Consider the following 26,767-nt stretch of genomic DNA (forward strand, 5'->3'; position numbering starts at 1 on the left):
TTTTTTTTACAATTCGCCATAATATCTCATGTTATCATAATGTTTGTTTATGTGATAGGATTTAATACACACCCGATATAACATGGTACATAGGAAATTGAAAGAAAAACAAATGAAATTACAAAAAAAATATTTTTATTCATAATATTAAAATAAATAAAGGCATACACACACAAACATACAATAAATAACAGTCATACTATGGCCTCAACTTAATTAATAATGCCTTACTTATAATTACACTTAACTCTTAGGTATTACTGTATTTATTACGCTTGCAACACTGACCTTTTGTTGGCAACACTTGACTACTTGCGTGCGATCATTTTGAAAATTAAATAGGTATTTCTACATATATTTTTTTAGGTACAGTCAAGTCTATAGTTTCAAGGGCATATTAATAGGCGTAGAAAATACTCTGTAAATTATGCTCAGAAACAGTTATAAGTAGTAGCTAAGAAAACAGTAATTTTGGAGATGACCCTTACACAACAAACAACACTCTTCAATATACTTCTTTAGACATATAGGAATATTCATAATTCCTTTTTTTACGAAAGTCTAAATAATAAAGTCAGATGAGTAAAATCGCAGACAAAAAATAATTTTTGCTCAACTAGCAGGTACCTATATTAATATGTATAATGCCAAGATCGCAAGCACAAGTAGTCAATTAATATTGCATTAAAATTAATCAAGAAAACATACTAACAACTGATAAATAAGAAAATATACAGTGAACTAATTTATGAGTTTCTTTACTCTGAGAAAATGCTATAAAAACCAGCATTACTTTCTACTAATTCAATTTCAATGCCGTGAGTAGTAAGAAATCACTTCTTGATATATCGCTTAATACAGTTGCTACTATAAAATTACGCGGTAAAAACGCAATTTTTATTGCCGTATTAATTTATTTTCTTTCATAACTGCTACTAGGCTAGATTTTCTAAGTATAACTTGGACATCAATAGCTGATAAAAAGGTGAAGGAAAACATCTTGAGAAAACCTGGACTATATAGTCTGAAATCAGCAACCCGCATTGAGCAAGCGTGGTGATTAATGCTCAATCCTTCTCCGTGTGAGAGGAGGCCGCAGCCCAGCAGTACGACGATAAAAAGGCTGTAACTGTAACTAGGCTAGATAATTATTTATCAACGGCTGTCATTGAACATCTGTGGCAGTCGTTACGGGTAATCAGAAGCCAGTTAGTTTGACAACCAGTCTTTACGAGGGCGTATTGGGATGTCCAGGTAACTGGGTTGAGGAGGTCAGATAGGCAGTTGCTCCTTGTAAAACACTGGTACTCAGCTGCATTCGGTTAGACTGGAAGCCGACCCCAACATAGTTGGGAAAAGGTCAGCCAGATGATGAAGTTTCAAATCAGTGTCGCATTTTACATATCAAGTTCTTAATCTATGACTGGAGTGAAAGAGATGGAGTTACTTTACACTCGCGTTAGATAAGGACGGGGATAGGCCAGCGGGTTTCTTTCTTGAGCTTTGTAAGGTGAGATCTCACTGGCGTCAACTTCCGTTTCCTGAGGACAAAAACGTGTTGTGAAAAGTGGCTTTATGTTTAGAGTTGCATATATTGAGGTAATGTTTTGCTTTCGAATTTACTGCTGACCCAGCGTTGTTCGGCTATTGGGGTCTGCAATAACCTGAAAGTTTGACCTCAGACTATCTAAAGGGTTCCAGGTTGTTGAGGTCAGATAGTCAGTCGTTTATGCAAAACCAAGATAAGTAAAGTCAAATCATTTATTTTATTTGGGCTTTTACAAGAACTTATGGACGTCAAACATTATAAATAAGTAGCAGTATATAGAGTAGCTTTTGACCTATTGCAGGTCCGATACAGAGTTTCATTTAAATCGGCTCAGTAGTCTTAGCGTGGAAAAGTGATAGACAGAGCTAGTTTTACATTTTTACGTCCACCTTATGACTCCTCGACGAGGTATAGTTTTCTGCACGGATATTGAACTCTCGGCGGAAGAGTGGGGATCGCTTTGCACACCGTACACTTATGGCAATAAACCACTTCTGGGTCAAGGTGAAGGTCAGGGCTCAATATCCTTGCCGATGATTATGCCCGTGGTTACACCCTCGTCTCGAAAGAATCACTTCCCGTAAGTGTAGCTTCCCAACAGTGAGAGATTTTTTCAAATCGGTTCAGTTTCGGAGCCTTAGGGCTAGAAACAAAGAAAAGCTTTATATGCCAGTTACCTCGTCATCCGGCAGTATACTCCTGGACCAGGGTCCCCAGCCGTGCTCCTCCTCTTCGTGGTCGTAGTGATGCTGGTGTTGAGCATGCTCGTAGTAGATTATCTGCAGACAAGACCATACAAACATGAATATGAAATGCAATAAGAAAGTTGTAGCTATAGCTACATATAGATAGGAAAGACAATAGATCCGGTCCGTCAAAATTGTGGGTAAGTATCAAGAATTTCCAGAGAGCCAAATATTGGTGGAGAGCTTGGGATACAATGGTTCGACTGGTTTATATCAGATAATTGCTGTTCACTGCCGAACGTACGTCTTCCCAACAAACACTAACCATCTTGGTCTTCAGCAGCCCGCATCCATCCTAGGTTTAAGGTAATCGACAATATAACCGTTAATTTATTTTTTTTAAACAACTAATTGGTTTGGAAATTGAACGGAAAAAATCATAGTAAACAGTTGTTTGAAGCAGCCCCTTTATGTGTTAACCAAAAGCCGATACTTGTTTGATACCTACCGCGGTTTATAATAAGAGGTAAGACTTAGACCAAAGTTCACAGACAACATAAAAATAAGTTTCTCTTAAAACAACGGTTTACTTTGACAATTGAAGCTTAAAAATTCATGGTGAACAGTTGATTTTGAGAAAATCTGACGTTTTTGCTGTCGGTAACCTTTGGCCAGAAGTCTGCCGCATAGAATAAATACGGATACAAGCTTTGTGTTACTTAGATGCTCACTAGGTAAATGCAACATGGAAAAACCCACTACCTATCACTTTCCTTGACCTTCAAATACAAATGGCAGACTTGTAACTTATTTGTGTGGATGGAATAAGAAGTAGCTATGTATGTCTGTTACTTTTTTACGTAAAAGCTACTGAACGGATTTTGATGATACTGTGCTAATATAAGTATGAGAAGAGATTGTTTAATTGGACGTGCTAATCTCAAGAACTACTGGTCTATTACGCTCATCTGAGGTCCGAATTAATTTGAGTGATAGCGAGTTCACCAAAAATGCTCTAGGTTAGGTTTATAGAGGAATAATATAGGATAGTCTTCTTTATTTGTGCAACTATGCGAAGTTCCCTCGGGGCGCCATCAAAACCGTTTTTACGTAGCTAAGTAGCTCATACATCAAAATAACACATAGGCAACCTTAACCAACATACTTAACAAGACAAACCCGCCAACAGAGCCTAGTAAAACAACCTTCTGACCTCAAAAAACTAACAAAGATATTTCCTACCCAACTTCAGTTAACATTGTCACCCATTTAAGCCAACAGTCATTTACCGGGTTAAACCACTTTCACCGTGACACCCGGATACCGGTTGCGGGTGAACCCGCGGTATTTTTAAATTATATGCACACCGTATTGGAAAATAACGGGTTTCCGAACCTTTAGGAGAAAACTTATTAATTCCGCCTCTCGTGTTTTTCGTGAATATATGAATGAATGAGTGTGGAAAGTTATTTTAAGGTATTTTGGTGATAAAATAAATTAGGTAGTTTCTTTGGTGACCGGAGATAAAACACACTTAGCTAAGTACTTTTAATTCAATATGAATTTCATTAAAACTAAGATGTTTGAAAAGTCCTTCTGAACGTCATTGCATTGAGACTAGTTGAGCTGCTTTAACACAAACCTGAATAAATGAACATAAAGATAGCCGTAGCGACTAAAATGCACAAAACTTTTATGGCTTTTGGCAACTGCGGAACAATTTTCTTTTGCAGTTGTGTCAATTTATTTAGTTGTTCATATTGTCTCTATATGTCCCAAAAAATAATTTTATTTTTTTAAATTATTATTTTATGTGCAGTGGATGCGTGTTGCCTTAAATTTGTCCAGCAGTGGATGTTTTTCGGCCGACACGATGACGACTTATGTCTATATGTTATTTTAACCGAGTCATTAAAAAATGTAGTATACACAAATACGAGGTTTTCCTATCTTTACAAATATATAATTAAATTAAACAATCATCCTATAAACACCTGTTTACCAGTTGGATATAACCCCGCACCCCAGCCGCGGAGGTCACTTTCTCTGTGACCCATACGGAGGGCAATGACCTTAATCGCACGTATTTCTCGTTGCTCTACCAGTATTCATTACTTATGTAGGGTTGTCGCTAGATAAATGTGTATTTTTTTACCGATTTCCCAAAAAGAAGGAGTATAAAATTCGACCGCGAACACACATTAAACCGACTTCCCAAAAAAGTTTCTCAATTTGGATGTTTGGATTTTTTGATAATTAATTTCTGCTGGGGCCCGATTCTCCTAATTTTACTTAAGCGACATACGATTCACGTTCGACTCGGTTCGACTGAGATCCAATCCCGACTCGATTACGATTGAGGCGTATGTGGCATTCCGCTATTTTTTCTTTGAAATAAACGTTTTTATCCTTTTCTGTCATTCAATAATAAATAAATAAATAATAAAATAAAAATGTTTTTATTCAGACAAAGTCCATTGGGTCCATAATGAATCATTTTGTCTGCAAATGATTTACGATTGCAAAATGTACAGCAAACTACCGTATAGACCAAAATCACCAAAATAGCAGACCAATCGCAAACCAATCGAATGTCATTGGAATACGATTGGTCTTATATTAGTAGCAGAGTGCCCGATAAGGTTAAAACTGCTATTGCGATTAAAATATTCGATTTTGACAATATTAACTTAGGAGAATCGGGCCCCTGGAATCGAATCCACACTCATACTTGAGACTTGAGAGGTTGGTTCTTTACCCCCTAGGAAACCACGACCTTTAATTTTTATTTTACAAACCAATAATAATTCTACTTTTTGTTTTAATCTTTGACAGCCCTAACTAAATGATAACTAGTTTGAGTGGCGAGAAAGCACGTTCGAGACAAACAAATCTCTTTTTGGATCATCTCAACTTCATGCTGCCCTGGTATCTCAACAGTTGTTAAGTAATTGTTCTTCATTACTCTTATTAAATTACATTATTTAGTTCATTTGTTGAGAACAAAGAGTGAGAGAAAATAATCCAACTCTAAGTATTTAATTTAAACTTATCTCACTAATATTAAATTGTATGTTTGTTCCACTTAACGTTACACCGGATAAACCAATTAAGACGAAATTTGTAACAGAGGAAGCTGGAGAACTAACTTGGTGCAAAATCTGGCCTCGAATGTATTTTTTGGGAAGCGGGCGAAGTCACAGGCGAAATATTGTTTTTCTTTTACATAAAAATTACATAAATCGTACCGAATTCCATAATAGATCTCACGGAAAACCCTGAAAAATGTTCGACCCGAACTCCCAACCTTTCAATAGTAATCACGATTGCCGCTAAAACACAGTAACCAACTTTAAAAATTTACACAAAAATTCTCATCATCATTTTAACCTTAAAAAAATTACACAAAAATTATCTTCAATCGTTGTCTCTGAACAACAAAAACGTAGTAAGTAACTGACATTTTAATTCGCCTATCATTATTTTTTTACTACAGTTCAAAAAAGATTGAGTGCTGATCAATTATATTATCAAGCGGGTATTCTCATTAATATTTGATACGCAGAGTGACAACTGAACATTGAGACACGCACGCACTAAATACCTCAATACATTCGATTACATTCGAAACTCATCGTTTGTGGACAAATGTATAGGAAATACAGAAGTTCCACTGTATTTTTAACCGCCTCAAAAAAGGAGAACTCTCAGTTTGACCGTTACTTTTGGGTACTTTATTGAAATTGGTTTATTTTTTAAGTTTTGAGTATTACAAAGTAAAGGGCTTAGGATATTTTAAGTTTAAGTGATTTCGTGTGGTTAAATAAATAAAACTTAGATTTAAGTTAGGCTGTCTTCTAGTTCATCTAAAGAGTGGAAAAGTAATTTGATAAGAACAATACTCACGCTCAGTGACTAAGTATTAAAGGTCTTTATTATGCATTAAGGTAGACAGTTGATGCATTAATATTAATCACAAGTGCCAGTGAAAATAGGAAGCTAATAATTCTAACGTTATAAATATGAGCGAAAGTGCATTTGCAATCATTAACTTGCATAATATTGTATACTCTCTAACTCTCTTGTAGGCATTGAAAATGAGAATGTGAACTTGACTGTGACATCGTCATGTAAAAACTGTCTACATGTTTTCAAACTTATTACAATGTTATCAAACAACTCAATCACAAATTATAATGTTATAAAATTTTCAAAAAACAAAGACAGTAATATCCATAACTAGAATTGCATCAGATTTAATTTGATCGCAGTAGAACTTCTGTATATTTTTGTTGTCTTATGTATGTGACAGTTAACTTGTAACACTGACACTTTATTCTTATGTGATAGACAGGCGGAATGTAGTTATGTAGGTACTGTATGTAGTAAACTGTCGCATACCGGGTTGTAGTTGTGGTCAGTTTAAGAGAAAATAACTGTTATGTTAGTATATTATGTATGAATATCGTCTATCTTATGTGTAATATTTTAAGATTTCATCGTAAGTAGGTGACCTATAGCTTCTTTTTAGGGTTCCTTACCAAAAGAGTAAAACGTCACCCTATTGTTTTCGCTCCTCTGTCCCTCCGTCCGTCCGTCAGTCTATCACCAGGCTGTATCTCATGAAATGTGGTAGTAAGAAAGTTGAAATTTTCACAGATGATGTATTTTTGTTGCCGCTATAACAACAAATACTGAAAACTAGAATACAATAAATATTTTGGGGGGCTCCCATACAACAAACGTGATTTTTTTGCTCATTTTCAAAATAATGATACGGAACCCTCCGTGCGCGATTCCGACTCGCACTTGGCCGGTTTTTTATATTTTTGATGTTCATAAGTAAAGATAATAAAATGATTTGACTTTGACTTTATAATTTTGAGTTAATTTTATTACGCTGCGCGAAGAAATACCTAGTTTATAAACTATTTGAAGCCATAATTTTATTGTGATATGAGAAATATCTTAAGTAGCTGAATAAATATATCCTTGACAGATTTCTATTTATAAATATTTAGACCATTTACCATCATGGTGAAAGTACAACAGATAAGAATAAGTATTGATATTAATTTTAAAGATAATAATGTAAAGATTTTATACACGTACTAAAACTAGATTTAAATGAATTCTGACTTTAATAGATGTTTAGTAAACGTACATAAGTCTAGGTATTTCTTCAAACAATTTTAGTGAATCATACTAGAACCACAAACAACTTTTACTCGGTCGTAAAAAATGTGAAATTACATACATTTGAAATATTTAGCCGACATCACAAATAACGGGTTTATGCTTTCAAAGTTGCTGACACGATAATTACGATTGCTTCGGAAGTATTATAAAGTAAATGTAGTAATTAATTTAGTGCGGTTTTAGAATCTGACTAAGTATTTGACTTTCTAGTACTTACTGTAATAAAAAGTAACACTTTTTTCTAGTTGCCTAGGGTCATCGGTTAATATTCAGTGTTATTTAGATAGCTTATCGAGTATATAATAGTTTTTACTTTCTATTTTTCTTTATATTTTATCTTTCTATTTTATATTTACCTGTTATACTTACATTCAGTATCTTCAGAGATCTTGAATCTATCATAAGAGAATCTACCATACAAGCAAAAAATCGTTGATAAAACACAATATTTTTCCTGTACCTACAAATGTACTATTTTTCGCATTTTCACGTGTTTTTTCAGTCTCTAGGGTCTAGTCTACAATAGGGTCCCGTTTTACCCTACGTGTACGGAACCCTAAAAAGTAAAAAGCGTAACAAACAAAACAGTTTTTTCGTGTTTAAATGCAGGTACAACGAACTGGTTCATTGGATGTTCAATAACTAGATCAATGCATGGTTTAACCTCAATTTAAGATCTGGTTTTCCCTACCACAAAGAGGTGGGATTCGAAACATAACATATTAAGCCTCTGTACCATGATATGATGGTGTTATTTCCCATAGATTTGTATACTGTGAGGAAACTGCAAAAAGTTTTTTTAACCTTAAAGATCTATAGGTATCTAACACTAATCTTTGGTATTTAGGGCATCATCTCAAAAAATTGGTCCTTGAACTTTGTTTACTTAGAGTATTTTAAATTAAAAAAAAAAAAATTGACTTGTATGTATGTAGGTATATTTGTGCGCGATTATGTTACGTTTGGCTGAGCCGATTTGATGTGGTTTTCAGTATACCTATATTGTTTTTCACACAGAGAAGGTTTTAGGTGCATTATGGAAGTCGGTTTTATTTCTCAGCCACTGGACGATATCATAATTTTTTTCTGAAATACCTATGACAAAATTAAAATACTAACTCTACAAAGGCTTAAAAGAGTTAGACGTGGTACAACTATACCTTAAGTTACACTGTTAAGCAGGTTATTGTACGCTTTAAGTGATTAATAGTTTAATCCTTACATTGTTCGTAGTGAAAGTGCTATAACACTCACTTTCATTCATTGAGTGAATGAATTAATATGAATGAGGCATTTATAGACTAAGCCTTTCTTCTATTGTAGCTCTGTAAGTGGGTAGTCTATAAAGTTAAGAAGTTTGTTTGTTTAGTTGCTAATCTCAGGAATCACTGGTCCGATTTGTGAGATTATTTGTGTGTGAATGAATTAGGTACATACGTTCCACGGGACGAGGTGGAATTTGGTATCGACTGGCGGAATGTAATATGTTCAGGCTTACGAATCTTCAAAAGGAATGGAAATAGCTAGTCTTTCCTTTTTTGGTGAGAAATCATTAAATGACGACTCCCGCTGTGGGCACAGTGGAGGGAGTGTCAGACTCTTTCTGACTAAACCCCATCATGTTCCTTCTTAAGCCCTGTATGTACCAGCGCCGCGGTAACTCGCGCGAACAATCCCGCAACCTATCTTATCTATTTGTATTAATATTTTTTCATTCTACAGAAATCTTTGGGTATAATTTATACAGCTTTACTACTAAAAGATTTACTAATTAGTTAATGCTATGAATACGTTTGAGCACTTTCACTAACACAAATAGAATGATTATGTATGTTAAATATATAGACTAATGCGTCTTTTCTTTGACATACTTAGAGCTAAGATTAAAATATGCGTTTTATAATCGACCACCTACATGATATTTTTAACAGAGCATGGTTTGATATTAATTGAAAATTTGTAAAATTATAAGTTTTTCGTAAATATGTAGTATTCGTAAGTATGTATTATGCGTAGTAATAAAGTGGGAAAGTTTATATTGTCAAACTATTCACAAAATAGTAATGTTGGATACGGCGTTTTGATTTTCAACAGTAACCGAAAATAGTATGTATGGTATGCGTAGATAAGTTCAATTACGAGAATATTTATGTCAATTAAGTAAATAAAAAGTTATTTATAGATACCGGCACGGATATTGAGCTCTCGGTGGAAGAGTGGGGATCGCTTTGCGCACTGTACACATAAGGCAATAAACCAATAAATCACTTCTGCGCAGGTGAAGGTCAGGGCTCAATATCCGTGCCGATAACTATAAGTCGCATGAACAAAACAAGAATAAGAGCAATGTCTTGTGTAATTAGGTTTAAGAACAACTTTATTTCTCATAAAGAATTACATAATTCACTTACTGAGAAACAATATTTTAAACTAACATAAATGATTCGAGCGCACAAAGGTAGGTACTTCTATAAAGAAATAACACAAACAAAAAGAAATAAATACAAAAATGTGGGTAGATTGACAGTAAACTCAACACACAACTTTTTGAACCAAATCACAACATAGATGCATGAAGCAGGTTTGCAGACACTGGATGTGGCATTGATGGCATATTAGTATTATGTTATTTTTCTCTTATGTTTGTATAGTATGGTTTTATTAAGTCTTTAGTTTACTTTATATTTTATGTATATATATATATATATTTATGTTTCCCTTTTTTTTTTTTGAGTTATTAGTTTCTTGATTGGTTTAATTAAGTAATTACAAATAATATTTAGTGATGTAATATATTATCTATATATGTAGTAATAAGTAATCTATGTATCTTTACATGTGTGTTTCATTTTTATCTAGTTTATGTAAATTATTTGTATGAATTAACTATGTGACTTTTTAGTAGTTTTTTAAATCGGACATATTTTTTTTCTTTTTTTATTTCTGATGGTAATTTATTATATGTAAATTGTAACACCCTCAAACTCCAAGTTTCTTTTCCCATAGTTAGTTCTAGGTGGACGGGTAACTAAGTAACTAGCACGTCTTAGGTTGATCTTTCGGGTTTGTTGTTTAGTAACGAATTTTATGTTAGAGTGGATTTCCTTATTTAATATTTTACGTATTAGAATACACGTGTAGTATATGTACGTTTGTTTAATATTCATTATTTTTGTTTCTTCGTATACCTTTTTAGTAGATGTCCGAAATTTATAGTTGAATAAAATTTTAATCAATTTATTTTGACCTAATTGAATTGGATCCAAATTAGTTTTCGTTGCAGTACCCCAAATTTCGACGAGATAATCGATATGAGGCTTCACCAGAGAGTTATAGATAAGATATCGTACTTTTCGAGGAAGACAATTTGTTATATTGCGTAGGACCCCTGTTAGTGTTCTTAGTTTCAGTTGAATTTTTTCTAGATGTGGCTTCCAGGTTAGGTTACTATCTAAGATTAGTCCAAGATATTTTTCTTTAGGTTTTTGTTCAAGTAGTTGGTCATTAATTTTAAGTTCGAAATTATTATTTATCTTTTTATTTTTTGCCGCAAAGATAACATAATTAGTTTTTGAAATATTAATAGTTAAAAGATTTGACTGAAACCACTCATTTAATAGATTAAGATCATTTTGAGCGTCAGCTATCATGGCTTCGACTGAGCATCCAAAGTAAAAGAGACTCGTATCATCTGCATATAGGGAGATATCTCCTTTGAGACCCAATCCACTAATACTGTTAATATAAATAAGGAACATTAGGGGACCGAGTATTGATCCCTGGGGGACACCAAAATTCAGGACACATGGATTGCTTTCGTAGTTACCAATTTTTACTATTTGTTTACGGTTTTCCATATATGACTTAAAAATCTCCGTGATACCGTGATTATCGTTATTCATTAATCAAATCAAATCAAATCAAATCAAATCAAATGGTTTATTTGTGAAACACGGGTATGGTACAAAGATCTTAAAAAAAGAAATATATACAATTGTTCATGCCGTGATCAGCCACATGGGGCATACAAATATGGTACTTACTAGCTAACTATAATTGTATAGATTTATCCTAATTACATAAGCATGTTACAAATTCTAAATATCTATGATAATAAGCACTAATTATTTTGATAGAAAATCATTAATACAATAATAACAGTTGGTTATCAAAAAGTTGGACAATTTATGTTTAAAAATGTTAACATTATCACAATCCCTTATATCTTTAGGTAAATTGTTATATACTTTAGTTGCCATAATAAACACACTTTTTTCATACAGAGTTGTCTTGAATGTTCTGCTGACGTTATTATATAATCTACTTCTATTGCGTGATCCAGATTGTAAAGTAAATAATGTAGGATTTTGTTTTATAAATAGAGCCAATTCTAATATATATATTGATGGAACAGTAAGTAAGTTTAATTTCTTAAAGTATTCTTTACAACTGTCTGTCTTTTTCAAACCACACATGGCACGAATGCATTTCTTTTGACATTTAAAAACTCTTTCCCAATTAGTATCGTTGCCCCAAAAGATTATTGCATATTTTAATCTGGAAACAACATATCCATGGTATGCAACCAGAAGAGTGGGGAGGCTTACTTTCTTGGAGAGGAGGTAAAGGCTGTAAGAGGATTGTGATATTTTTTTGCATATAAAATCAATATGAGTTTGCCATTTTAAATTGCTGTCAATGTGAACTCCAAGAAATTTTGTAGATGGGGTTAGTTTTACTTCTTTTCCCGAATACGATATTTTTGTATTTAATGTATAATTAGTTTTCTGTCTGAATTGCATTAATTTAGTTTTATAATCTGTTTCGAAGATGTAAGCTAATAAAGAATAGGTACGATAGACTGCACATCAGTGGTAACTGTCATGCACCTTAACTCAATAGTAATTAGTACGATTTTCCTATAAAACTGTTACCACTGACCTGAAGTTGACTGTACCTATTACTGGGCCCACAAACTCGTATACAAGATACGTGAGAAAAACATATACCGTTCTTAACAGTCGGGTAATAAAAAGTGGTTCTTACCTTCTGTGGTTGCTGGCTATGCTTGTTCTTCAAGTCTATCCAGAGTCTAGCCAAGTTGATGGCCAAGCCTAACACAGCCACTATGAAGAATTTCACCTGAAATTATAATATTTTTCACAATAATTTATTGAACATCTTTGGCAGTCGTAACGGGTAGAAGCCAGTAAGTCTGACACCAGTTTAGCTAAGGGGTATCAGGTTGCCCGAGTTAGTTGAGAGACCCGACTGGGTTGTGGAGGTCAGATAGGCAGTCGCTCCTTGTGGCACACTGGTACTCAGCTGCATGCAGTTAGACCGGAAGCCGACCCCATAGTTGGGAAAAGGCTCGGGAGATGGTGAAGATAATGATTTGAATACCAAAAATGCGTTTGTGTTACTAACAGTATTTTAAGTTTAATATACTTTATTAATTTACATAATTATTTTCTCTATATTTTTTATTTTCTCTTCAAAAGTATATTTTGCATTATTATTTTAAAAGAATACTAGGAGAGTAATTTAATTTAAAAGCTTTAACAAACTCACCTGCAATTTGAAAGTAAGAATTTGCAGCAAGGTTCCGATCTTGGCTTTAAGAACAGCTCCCAGGATCAACAGTTTCAGGATAGCCTTCTTTTTCTTCTTCTTCTTGCCTCTTTGTTCTAGAAGTTTAAAGAACAAGTTAGAAAAATACAGAAGATTAACTGCGGATTTTAATAACCCATCCTTACGTTATTTTAAGATTAGAGTTTGAATTTTGAAATTAGCTACACATAAATAACTAATGTCCAATGGGTAGGTTATTGAAATCCGGAGTAAAAAATATATAGAAAAAAAAATATCATGCTCTCTTTCTGATATAAAAAAATATAATGCTACAAAATTCTCGTGCTCATTTTCAAAATATAAAAAATTAAAATATTTTATGCACATTCATTAAAAAATGGGATATTTAACAAATCATGCTTTTCTACAAAAATATTACGTTTCGTATTTTCATGCTTATAATAGCATGCTCCGTGCTTATTTCAAAAACTTAAATATATGAAAAAAATCCATGCGTACAAAATGCTTATTATAACAAACTTATGATTATTTTACCTAGTCATTGAAAATCATGTATCCTGTAACATTAATTGAAAATACCAAATGAACATAGGAAAATTATAATCGGACTTTTAATAAAAACAATTAAAGTATTCCGACGAATTGATAACAGGAGGTTATCAATTCGTCGGAACACGGAACAATTTTGGGAAGTCGGTTAAAAAAGGGAGAGAAAATGTTACTAATATCAATATATTAATGTGAACTTGAATATACATATGTGCTTTTATCATGCTCTAACGGGTCTACGGATTTTGATGAAAGTTGGCAGTAATACAGCTCATACCTACATAAGAATAATATAGGGTACTTTTAGCCAGATGCAGGAAATAGTTACCTCGCTCGCGCTTGCTTACTCGCCAACTTGTCTTCAATAGATAAATTACAAATCTAACGGTCCCTATAATAAGTTTTCTTTAAACACAGCAAAATCATGGTGATACTTCAAAAAACCGTATCTTTTTCCGATTCATCATTTACGTCCAAGTAAAATCATGTTGTACCGGTTTTTTTTGCAAATTCATGTTGTTCTTACCGTAAATTGCAATTGATAAACTTTCTCGTGTTTAACTTTCTCTGTTTTACTTATTTATATATGGTATACGAGTTTTAAGGATCAATGATGTCAGAAAATATAAATAAATGAATTTTGGTTTAAGAAATGAGGTCTTATTTACCACCTGTCTCGCTTTTTCTTATGTCGCAACAAATGCAGCTCAGTACCAGTGTGCCACATGGCGCGACTGCCTATCTGATCTCCTCAACCCAGTTACTTGAGCAACCCTAGCTTCTTTTTTAGACTGGTCGTCAGACTTTCTGGCTTCTGACTAGGTACTCGAAACGACTGCCAAAGATGTTTAAATGACAGCCAGGATCCATTAATTTAACGTGCCTCCAGAAACACGGAGGAACACCTTATGGCATAGATGGTCACCCATATAGGTACATACCTACGAACCAACCACGCTAAGGATGGCTTAACCTTATCATCCTTCAACGTCTTGACAGGATTGTGACCTATCCAAGGATCTACCACGCCTGGGGTTGTTACTTAGGCACGACCTTCACTTGTCTTATAATAAACATTAAAAAAATATCTATACTACAAAGGGCCTACCAAAGCCTTCTGTACTCAGCAAATCACTAAAAGAACAAAAATTCTACCTCCGCATACAAACTACGACCACAACCAACCTTCAACCGAGCTCCTATCCTTAACCCCGTTCTCTAACTCCTCATTCTTCATGACATGCTCAGCCAAAGAATCCAGGGCCTTCTCTCCCACAGCCCACACATCATCCACCATGCTTCGCGCCACTTCTGTTGCATTCTCCGGCACTGGTAACGCCCTTTCGCCTATCACCCAGGATTGCACTCCAGGGCCGAAGGAACGACCTTTCTCTTCTTTCGGAGCCTTCCGAAGAGGCATCATGACTGGATGGATGAGGTGGATCTTAGGTGGTTTGGTCTTCTTCTTCTTCATTTTCTTTTTGTCTCCGCCTGTTGAGATTGTGATGCTGTCTATGCCGCCGCCGCTGTCGTGTTTTTTGCCGAGTGCCCTGCGAAGAAATGGTTGAAATTGAACATCAAAGTTGATAGTAGGTATGTATTTCCCAAATGAGGACATGACAGTCCGTAACTGCTATTATAAAAGCTGAAGAGTTTCTTTGCGTGCTAATCTCAGGAGCTACTGGACCAATTTGATTGTGTTGGATAGCCTATTTATCGAGGAAGACTAAAGCTACCTTTTCTCCGGGAACTTTAAATTAGAATGTAGGCAGATACTTCATTCCAACATGCTCTTACACCGCAAATTGCACTACATATATAGACTCTATATGGACAAGAAACTAAATTGTCTCATAACTTAACGACAATTTATTTTATGTATTTAATATAGTATTCAGTTAATGTATCTATAATCTACAGTTCTTTTGGAATGGACCACTACAATCCAATACAACTAACACTCAAGTTCACAGACTTTTCACATTCAATTAATAACAGTATTAAACAGTAAACAGTTGTTTTAAGACTGGAAGTTTATTGCTGTCATTGAAAATAGGCTTAAGAGTAATTCGATATTCACTTTACCTGATTGTTTCTAAGTAATCATTAACTATTGGTTACCTACAAAACATGTGAAACAACTGTGAATCAGCCAATATTTGTCAAGAGAAAACTAACCAGATACAGAGAAAGCATTGATTTTCTCGCACAACCAACATCCGAGACTTCAATCGAATAATTATGGGATTTAATCGAATAAAATCTCGCATGAATTTATTCGATTTAACTTTAAATAACTATTTACTTTTCAATATTGGTTTATGGTAGATGGAGCGCAATAATTTTTTTTTATTTATTTATGCAATTACCTATATTTACATATAATAGTATAATATACTAGGTATTTACAGCGGTTTCTCTTATGGGCTGAAATACTTATTGCACTCAAATAAATTAATTTCTTTAGAATTCTACTTAAAAGAAGTTTGTAATGAGCTAACTGTTTCCAACGGTTTACAGTGCCTATCTATACTAATATTATAAAGCTGAAGGGTTTGAAGCGTATGTGGCATTCCGCTATTTTTTCTTTGAAATAAACGTTTTTATCCTTTTTTGCTTCTGATTTTCTTGACTACTCCTGCCACCCCTTTGTACTTGTTATCTAATTTAAAATAAAAGCTCATTTCCGAAATACAAATAAAATATTCATTGAAGCCATAGAAGGTTGCCACACCCTGATTTAAAGTTAAGAACACACCTTAAGAGGACGAATTGGAATTTTTGGCGCCAAGGATGTCAATTTTTCTCAGTAAATACAAAACGGATCAAAATACAACTTGGTTACCTGAAAGTTCATGATATAAACCTTATTTTGTTAGTTGTAGAAACATGATTAGGTAACTTTTATAACAGAGAAAAATATATCAAACATACCTCTTTTTAAAAAGAGATTCACATATTATGGCCAAACGGGACCGATTAAAGCCTCTTAACTTTTTTAGTAGTTGAGTATATACATACTCTTTAAAATTGTAGTAGGATTTTTTATCAAATTATCATTTCTAAATAATAAAATTACAAAACCATTTTGTCGCTTACGACTTTTAGTTATAAGCTAGCGCGCGTATTGTTATCCTCGCCCCGCTCAGACGCTCCGACCCCTTTTGGCGCCTTAGATGCGCGTGCCGGTTATGGAATTATTGTTGACCACTTCCTCGCCTTAACATATGGTTTGTTTGTTTGAACGAGCTAATCTCAGGAACTACTGGTCCGATTTGAAAATTTCTTTCAGTGTTAGATAGCCCATTTATCGAGGAAGGCTATAGGCTACTTTTTATCCGGGTTCGTGCAGAGGTTCCCCCGGGATGCGGGTGAAACCGCTGGCAGAAGCTAGTCAAATAAATATACAAACAAATTCACGTTCATGTTTTGACCGCGGCGACGATTACCTTGCAGGTCATTAACCTTATTTAACGTCGACATTTTGTAACTTTTTTATTGCTGTCTTAACCTAAAGACCGTAGCATTTGACCTTCTATAAGCAGACTATATTACGGTCGCGATATTTCCCGCGTCCCTTAGGAAAACTTCTTGAACTCTAAAGCAGTTCATATTAGCGAAATCGATATAGCTATCTTACATGGTAAGAATTAATAAAATCGGTGCAGTAATTCCGTAGATTAGCATGTTCAAACAAAAAAACTGATTCTTCATTCAGCTTTATAATATTTGTATACCTTCATGGATGGGTGAGAGATCTGTGGAGATCTAAGGGGGAGGCCTATGTTCAGCAGTGGACGTCCTATGGCTGAGATGATGATGATGATGATGATGGATGGGTACATATTCGTAGTCTAACTAAAGGAAGTTTTCTTTTAAATTTAAAAAAAAAAACGAGTGTAAACCCATAAAAATTTATACCACAACAGAATCGATGTATCGGAAGTGAAATGATTCAAAGCACGTGTGTCGACCGGACATCAAAGCTGGCACTTTCACTGCCCTACTTCGATCATGCAAATTGCTTAAGACAATGTGGGGCTAAATGTTTTTTATGTATATGTATTCCTAGTTATTTGGAGGAGTTACCCGAGTGTGAGAAATGGGTGTTGTGAGAAATGAGTTTGACCAGTGGGTATGTAATTTGTGAAACGATCAACAAACTGATTATTTTTTCAAAATGCCTTGAAGAATATTACAGATACGAACCACCAGCGTCCAAATGGAACTAGGTACTTAAAGTTAACTATTTTCTTTATCGGGTTCTAGGGTATACCAATATACAAGGAGTGTTAGGTGTACCACGTGCCTATCTGTATTTTTGGTGTGAGAGCTCAATGGACAATGTTATTTTTGCATTTTTTAAGTTACCCTTATTTACAAAGTTTAAGATTACTATATATATTATATATAACCTAATTTAATTATACAATAAATGACAACGAATTAATAAAAAAACCGTCCCTATGTAGAACGCATTGGTAAGGATTATATTTTATAATTATAAGATTAGATAAGTAGTTATTACCTGGCCATCCCTCGTCCCAACACGCTGCCTATGGAGTCGGTGATCTCTCGGCCGATCGCTGAAGGCATCTCCTCCAGGGAGCGCCCTGAAGTCCTGATCTCAGCATCAGCTGCCTCTGTGGAAGAAGAAGACGAATTAATAGGTAAGTAGGTATAACATAGGAGAAAGACTTAGTGATGTTAAATTATGGTATCAGGCGTTACTTTGCGGAAATCCATGACATAAAATGTTAGGAAAAATATTATTAAAATGGTCTTGTTATGTCTTACATCCACTCCGTATTTTCCTAACGTTTTAGTTGTTGTTGCTGTATGTAATCCTAGCCGTATTATAGGCTACGGCGGCAGTTCTCAAGTAAGTGTGAAAATTGAGGTATTATGTGCAGTATTAGAGATTTGGAACGGATTTGTGCTATGGATAGAAGAAAAATATGTGTCGTTGATGTTTTTTTCGGCAAGAAGTGTGTGAATAAAATGTCTTAAAAAACATCTTCTAAATATACTGGGGAAAGAGATGATGAAAACGGTTATGAAAGCTGCTACTTTTTGGAAATCCAGTTGATAAATTCCCAAGAGATTTTCCAAAGAAAGTAAATAAAAATTCAAATACGAATAGAAGTGGGTTATATATCTGAAATTAAAGTAACAATACTATGTTATTTAAGTCAAGTATTTTGTTATCATTACTTGCCACTAGTTTCATCGAAATTCGTTAATACGTTTTTTTGTATATAGTATTTAAATTTAGTAAAGTAGTTTAAGTTTGTAAATATCTTGTAAATATTCAAGTTTGTAATTACTGAAAATAAACTATTAATACGTTTAGGAGATTAATTGAAAGAAACACTTTCAGCTTTATAACTTCGTTTGTATAAGACAATTATTATCTTGACAATAACACTAAACCTATAATTTTACTTAATGAGTTATCCATAATCTTTATCTGGGAATGTCTATCAATGAAATCATGGGAAACCAATTGCAACTTGAGAGTAGAAAATGTCTATCGTATACCATTGAAAATAGCACATTGTATTATGGGAAAATATTTGACTTAGGTATCTGTCGGTAACATTAAATCTAAGAACATACTACGCAGGTATAACTTTCGCTGTATCGTGAGAAATTTTAGGACAATTGTGTTATTATACATTTTGTGTCGTATTAGTACTAAGTTGACATAACTTTTTAGAAAAACGAGAGGCACGTGTCAATCGATTGATTGTTATTTTGCAGTCGTTACAGGTAGTCAGAAGTCAGAAAATCACAGGTAGTACAATTATAGAATGCGAAGATCACGTAGAACCCCAAAAAAGACGAAAAAATAAGATGCTACATTACACAACAAATAAATAATCCAAAGTATATCGGATGGCACGTTAAACTGTAGGTGCCGGCTGTCATTGAAGAGCTTTGGCAGTCGTTACGAGTAGTCAGAAGCCAGTAAGTCTGACAACCAGTCTTAAACAAGAGGTATTTTGTTGCTATTTGTCACACTAGTACCTACTCAGCTGCATCCAGTTAGACTGGAGGCCGACCCAACATAATTGGGAAAAGGCTAGTCAAATCATATGAGGAAGTGAAGATATACCTAATAGTAAAAGTAGAAACGATACACCAAATTATTAGGTTTTTAAGAATTATGAGCTGTAATAAAAATAACTAGATATATGGCCATAAACTGACCACAGGAATCAATTAATTTAATGTTTATATGAGTACGTGCACGTGAAAGTAGGAAATAACAATAAAAATAAAAATGGAAAGTTTCGGAATTTATTTTGTGTGGTTTAAATTCCTTATTTAGTATATTAGATAATATATAAAATGGCCCAGTAAGTAATAGTGATATTGCACTTGTAAAATAACTTTCACATGATTAATTTTTGATCACTTGGCGACATCATCAAATAGTTAGTTAGTACATAGGTACTCGAAACATTGAGATTACATAAAATAATAATGTCATTTAAATCAAAACATCTGCAAACTATCCTATGTTACATAATGTCAACTTTTATATACATAAGTTACATATGCATTTTTTTCCAAGACCCTTACTAATTACAGGTATGATGTATAATAAAAAAGTTACTCTGTCGATCTGTCTCCACACTCAAAGTACTGAACCGATTCAAATGAAATTCAGTACACAGATAGTCTAAGGCTTGAAAAAGGACATAGGCTACTTTTAATCCTAGTGTTAGAAGTACATAGCTCACTCAGGACACAGGGAACAGCTAGCATTAATTTGATCACTGTAATGCCATCCTAAAAATATTTCGTGACTTCATCAATAAAATAGTCCAACAAATCTTCCAAAATAAAAAGTGAAAATGCAAAATTCTAATTGGACAAAAAGTAAAAGCGTGAATTTTGAGATTATCGTTAGATCGGAAACTAGTTTTATTCGACCGTGAAAGTTTAAGTCAGGTCAGTTTTAAGATTCGCTTAGTCACGAAAAGATTACTTAGTCATCTGACATCGTGTACTTTAAAAACTAGTTACAATCTATCCTCTTTCTTATTATATCTTGGACACCACTGGCTGATAAAAAGGTGAAGGAAAACATCTTGAGGAAACCTGGACTATAAAGTCTGAAATCACCAACCCGCATTGAACAAGCGCAGGCCCGCCGCTAGCTGTTAGTTCGCCCGCGTGCAAAACTGATTATGCCGCCCTACGACTACATATTATACTGGGTATTGTCAAAACAAGAAAAAATCGTTATGATTATAAAATATGTATTTTAATTAGGTACAATAATTATATTTGTTTACTGAAGCGTAAAACTAAGCCACATAATCATTACAAAAACTTGGCTCTTCTGTGTAGTGCGCCTGGTGCGATGCAAGAAAAGAGACGCAATCGTAAATAAGCGCGAGCGGAGCGAGCGCGCAAATTTTATAGTTTATGGTCTGCAAAAGTAATTGGAGCCAATGGTATCCCTTGCCAATGTCCGTAAATCAGCTTATGTAGCGCCCTTATGCAATCATTACCCAAGTGGCCCCTATGTATTGAAAAATTTGATTAACAGGTACCAACATATGTAAATCAAAGTGAACAGATTATGGGTAACTCAAACTAACGATATGTATCTATAACAATGTTTAAATTGAGTAAAATAGTTTATTTATGGTTTTTGGTGGGTTTCTCGTTGAAAAAGTCAACGCAAAAGACACAATTCACATGTAAGAAAGCGCGAGCGAAGCGAGCGCGAAAATTTTTCAGTCTAAGGACACAAAACAAATAAAAACGAGTGTAAATGAACAAAGCAATGTCAAATAGTGAGATATGCACAGAAACGAAGTGTAAATGAATACGAAGCCGCGAGCGAAGCGAGCGCGATTTTTTCCTTAGAGTTTTCATGAAACATGTCATAAAAAGCCAAAGTGAACAAAAAGCCATAACAAAAAACATTTTTCGCGCACATGTTTTTTCGGAATAGAATGTCTCAACAATTAAACAAAAACAATTTGTGACACCTGACATGGAGCCGCGAGCGCAGCGAGCGCGAATTTTTTTGGGGATGCAAAGGGTGAACCCGTCAAAATTGACAGGACATGACCAAAGCAGGGGCGGCTTTTTCTGAACTTTTATTGCTAATCTACTCATCTAATTTTATAAAAAAATATTTTTATTACGTAATTATGGTTTAATTTGGCCGCCCCCTAAATAATGCCGCCCGGGGCATTTGCAAATCAAATCATTGGTAAAAAGATATTGTATTTTTTTAAATATTACGTGATAACTCGCTCGATTTGCCGCCCCCTAGGACGTGCCGCCCGCGTGCGGTGCACGCGCTGCACGCCCGCTTACGGCGGGCCTGAGCAAGCGTGGTGATTAATGCTCAATCCTTCTCCGTGTGAGAGGAGGCCGCAGCCCAGCAGTGGGACGATAAAAAGGCCGTAACAGTAACTGTTTACTCAAATTTACGTACCATTAATTTTTCCTTGAAAATGAAAGGTAAGCCACCAATAAAGATGTTCAAAAACTTTCAAAAAGATCTTTGCAAATATTGATTTCAACTTTATCATAATTCGAATAATTCACTTTTATTAAATCACTAGCCGTTTTCACTCGTGTCCCATGGGAACTACTGCCCGCATCGGTATAAAATATAGCCTATGTTACTCGTGAAGAGTGTAGCTTTTCAACTGTGAAAGAATTTTTCAAATCAGTACAATAGTTTAGGAGCCTTTAGGGTAAATACCTAAATTATTCGTTAAATAGTTTATTTTAAGGAAAAAAGCGAAACAACTTTTTATTTCCAAGTGAATGTCAAATCTACTTCTAAGTGTTACTATTTTAGTTAATTAAACAGATAACCAGAGCGTTACAAATGTGGAGATAATTACTAGAATCTAGTAATTAAGTAGGTGTGCAGTAGAAATTACACACTGATTAAATGATTAAGCTTTCGTGTTACTGTGAGAAACATCTGACAGACTGATTCAAAAGATAAATAAATAAATAATGTCGGGACACCTTTTCACACACGGCCGGTTAGCCCCATGGTAAGTTATTAATTAACTTGTGTTATGGGTGCTAACACAATTGTAACACCCAGACCACGAAAAGATTTTAGTTTTAAGGAATGAATATCTGGTTTTTTTAAGATTATCAAGAATAGACAGAGAGACGCGGCGAAGGACTTGTAAGTGCAGTTTATAATTAGATAGACAAAATATTTCATGTTGTATAAGTACTACATTTATACATAGGAGGCATTTATTTCTCAACCCTTTTTATAACTTTAATCTAGTTGTTCAGGAGTTACAACTTCACGCACCTGGATAAAACGTAGCCTATGTCTTTTCTCTCGCTCGTGACTATTTGCGTACCTACCAAGTTTCATTGAAACCGTTTCACTATAGGGAATAATTCATATGATCATTTATTTCAGTAGCTTCTAATGAAGCTTGTAATACCCTTTGAAAGTTTTTTATAATTTTAATGAACCTTTTATTAAAATTACAAAAACCTTTTTTAGTTATTTATACTAATGCAAAAACAAAAATAGTGTTTAACACCTCCCTTCAAATTAATACAAATAAGTATCTCACAAGCGACACCAGCGCATCGGTTAGTCTTATCACTTTCATATCGTGTTGGGTTCGAACCCGGTTCCTGACACGGAACCCGAGAGTTGCGGTTACGATACCGAAGAGTTACTGTTATGATGCTTCTCTTTAGTGTTAGGGTTAGCAAACACTAATAATTTTATATATTTTGTTATATCTATAATAAGTGTTTGTTTGTTTTTTAGCACATTGAAGTTGGTATCCTCGCGGATTGGCCACAAACAGCGATGGATAGAGAAAAGTGGAAGGCTATGGGGGAGGCCTTTGCCCAGTAGTGGGACAGCGTAGGCTAATAAAAAATATAAAAGTTTGTATAGAGGATGTAACTTTATTTAATCATTTTTATTATTGACTAGCTTATTCCGCGTTCGTTCAAACCTTCCCTGGACCTCTACAAACATTAAAAAAAAAATTTAAAGCCGTTCTCGAGTTTTAATCAGACTAACGAACAACAATTCATTTTTATTTATATAGAAGATAGATAGATTACGGAAGTACATACCTACAAAATTTATTTTAAAGTAATTTGTAATTGTAGTTTTTTTGGTCTCTCGATGTTTTTGAAGTCCTTTTCAGTGTTTTGTGAAGTCGGTTTCTATTTTTTTGTATAAAACTTTATAACGTTTTCGCTTTTCAGTTTTTGGGCCTATAATATGTTTAAAACCCACAGTGGCAGCTGTAACCCATAACTATGGAAAGTCGTTACGAATATATAGGTAAATAAAATGTGCAAAAACACAAACTAGATTCTATCAACCGTTAAGGAATTAAGTAAACTGCACTTTGCCTTCATTGTCTGAATGGTAGTCATAACATATTTCGGTATAAAGTCTCGTCAATACGAATGCAATCTGATGAATCTGATCTCTTTCCGGTGGTGTCGGATTGTCGTCCCATCGCGCTATGAGAGTGACGGAATAGTGAGTGCACCTGTGTCTGCGCAAATACTCGTGCACTATAACATGTCCTGCGCAACTGGCTGATCTCCTTAGATGAGAACAGCCGCCGTGGCCGAAATCGGCCGTGGACGCCATTATAAGCGAAAATATTTAATGTCTGTTTGTCTATTGCGGTATCACACTTACTGAACCGAGATTTTTAATTTTACACCTTAAAATATACCTCGTGCCAACCCTATAAATATTATATTTAATAATAAAATCTCGAATGTCTTGTAAGCAAGTAACTGTGACGCTTCTGCGCTAAACGCTATCGTTGCGCTAAATTGCGCTAAACGCTAAATCGTTGCGCTTACACACCAAGGCTGTGGCTAGAAAGGTTGAAATTGTGTTAAGAAATTGTCTATGTTTACTTCCGGTGTTTTATTGAGAGGAATAAACAACTCTTTAATGTATTAAAAGGTGTCTTTGACTGGAAACTTGTATTTCTATCTTTAAATGATTAATTGTAAAATAATTGCACAGATTACATAATAGGCATAGAATTATATACTTTAAGTGTCTTATGTGTGTTTTATATACTTTGAATGTCGCAGAATAGTTAATTAAAGGATCCTTCAAATTTTTTTCCTCAGTTATAAAAATAAAGTTTGTATAGTTATATGGTGTAAACTATTAAAAAAAACTTCAAACTTATTTACTAAAAAAAATCTACAATTATCTTTTACACTGAAGAACATTGTCACATAAAAAATAACTTAATGAAAATGAAGTTATGAAGCAAAAATGCGATCAGTCTCAAGCGACGTTTCTAAAATTTTATTTAAAAAGATGCGAAATTTATAATATTACGCAAATATAGAAATGTCATATATGTAGAAAGTGTATACATAAGAGATTTTGCAATATTTCACACGCTCTTACTAAATATTAGTCACAAATATGTAAGGTTTTCTTTTGTTTGATCAAAGTATTAGCACTTTTCTTTCTCACAGTTTTCAGTGTGGTTATGGTAAATAATATAATTTGGACAGTTTTTTATGGGTATGTTCATTGTTTTATTATGAGAGAGTTTTTTTCAAATTTTTTTATTTGTGTAATAAAAATGATGTCAGCTATGTTAATGAGAAAGAAATTTTAGTCTATATGGTTACGTTATAAACTTCATACGGTAGTTTTATGACAATTTCAATGGTGTAGAGATTATTCATACTCCAAGCCTTTTTCCCAACTATGTTGGTGTCGGCTTCCAGTCTAACCGGATGTAGCTGACTACACTGTGCTTTACAAGGAGCGACTGCCTGTCTGACCTCCTCAACCCAGTTATCCGGGCAACCCAATACCCCTTGGTTAGACTGGTGTCAGACGTATTGGCTTCTGACCACCCTTAACGACTGCCAAGGATGTTCAATGACAGTAGGTTTGATGATTATTTACTAATAATTAATATTTTCTTAAACTATTCAACTTTTTTAATTTTCCTTACAAATCGTCGAAAAACGACATAAAATAAAAGTTCCTACACCTGATATATCGAAAATAGGCACTGAATAAACTTATACTCCCTGTATATATGCCAACAAGTTTTCTCTCATCAAGAATGCATGCCTTTTAATTTCTCCACAACCTGTATATGAAAGGTAATGTTCACGTTTCGCCATTTAAGGGATAGCCTGACTATATGTATAAGTAAATAATAGTGCTACTAACTGATTGGTGAAGCTTTCCTAATTAACCGATTTGAAAAAAGGAGATGTCTTAGTTTGATCTTGTATCTCACTGATTTTGTAAATGTGAAAGTTTAAGGATGTTTGTTGATGTGTGTTTGTATGTCTTTTGATGAAACTTGGAAGTAATATAGATTTTAGCTTATACTCCAGAATAGCCACAAATGTAGGCTTTAGGCTTTTTATCTAGGTACAGGAATTAGTTCGCTTAGGAAGCCCGTTAAAGTCCGGGCTGAGGTAGTAAATAAAATAATAACGAAAGAAATTCTCAATTAGTTTTGTCAGACTAAAAATGTTTAGATTTTTATAATAAAACCGGTAAAAATCTACAAGAAATAAGTGACTTATTTGCGTGTTTACATAGTTTTAGTTACCTACTCTTATTTAAAGACATCTAATAATATTTATGATATACGAAATAATGCATGATGGTCAGATATCTTTAATATCCATTTTGATAGTGTACAAAATATTTAGCTTTTATTATTGCATAAGTAATTCTATTATAATTGTGCCTATTTTTTTAATAGTAGATCAAAAACCATTTTATTACTATTTTATCCTGAACTTCATATCTGTTAAAATCTAAACCACCATTTTTTTTAAACAAATAAATAACTGAACTTACCTTCCCAACTTCTCCGTTCCTTCTCCACTTCTTCTTCAAAGCCGTCTAACATCTTCCCCGCCTTCTCCCTAGCACACTCCCAAGCTTCATTCTGACCCACACACTCCAACATGGACAACAAATTCGGTGCCAAACTCTTGCCTAAATTCACAAAATAATCATAGCCTTTTTCTAACAAAGTAACACTCTGAACTTGCGTAGAAAACAGCAAAAGAATCGATAAATATATTAATTTCGACGCCATGTTTTTTTCTTTCCCGCTTTTTTGCTTTTTTTTTACATATGGCCGCCTTTCGGCCGCGTTCAAGGTTAACTGAATGGCGCGAA

General features: G+C 34.2%; 1 protein-coding gene across 1 annotated transcript; it reads right to left on the reverse strand.

Moving 5' to 3' along the window:
- Window positions 1–123: 123 nt before the first annotated feature.
- On the reverse strand, window positions 124–26,767 carry LOC110376191 (uncharacterized). Its single transcript, XM_049845370.2, has 7 exons — window positions 26,441–26,767; window positions 18,104–18,218; window positions 14,761–15,125; window positions 13,006–13,121; window positions 12,481–12,576; window positions 2,227–2,328; window positions 124–1,541 (listed from the first exon to the last, which is right to left on the reverse strand). Exons 1-7 carry the CDS (start codon window positions 26,682–26,684, stop codon window positions 1,449–1,451), a joined length of 1,131 nt encoding a protein of 376 aa, XP_049701327.2. The 5' UTR covers window positions 26,685–26,767; the 3' UTR covers window positions 124–1,448.

Source organism: Helicoverpa armigera, chromosome 27 (genome assembly GCF_030705265.1).
Source record: "Helicoverpa armigera isolate CAAS_96S chromosome 27, ASM3070526v1, whole genome shotgun sequence".
Taxonomy (NCBI): Eukaryota; Metazoa; Arthropoda; class Insecta; order Lepidoptera; family Noctuidae; genus Helicoverpa; species Helicoverpa armigera.

Coding starts and splice junctions, on each gene's coding strand:
- LOC110376191 (XM_049845370.2), bottom strand. CDS start 26,684: ATGGCGTCGAAATTAATATATTTATCGATTCTTTTGCTGTTTTCTACG. Junction 18,219..26,440: donor GGAACGGAGAAGTTGGGAAG/GTAAGTTCAGTT, acceptor CTTCTTCCACAG/AGGCAGCTGATGCTGAGATC. Junction 15,126..18,103: donor TTGGGACGAGGGATGGCCAG/GTAATAACTACT, acceptor ATTTCTTCGCAG/GGCACTCGGCAAAAAACACG.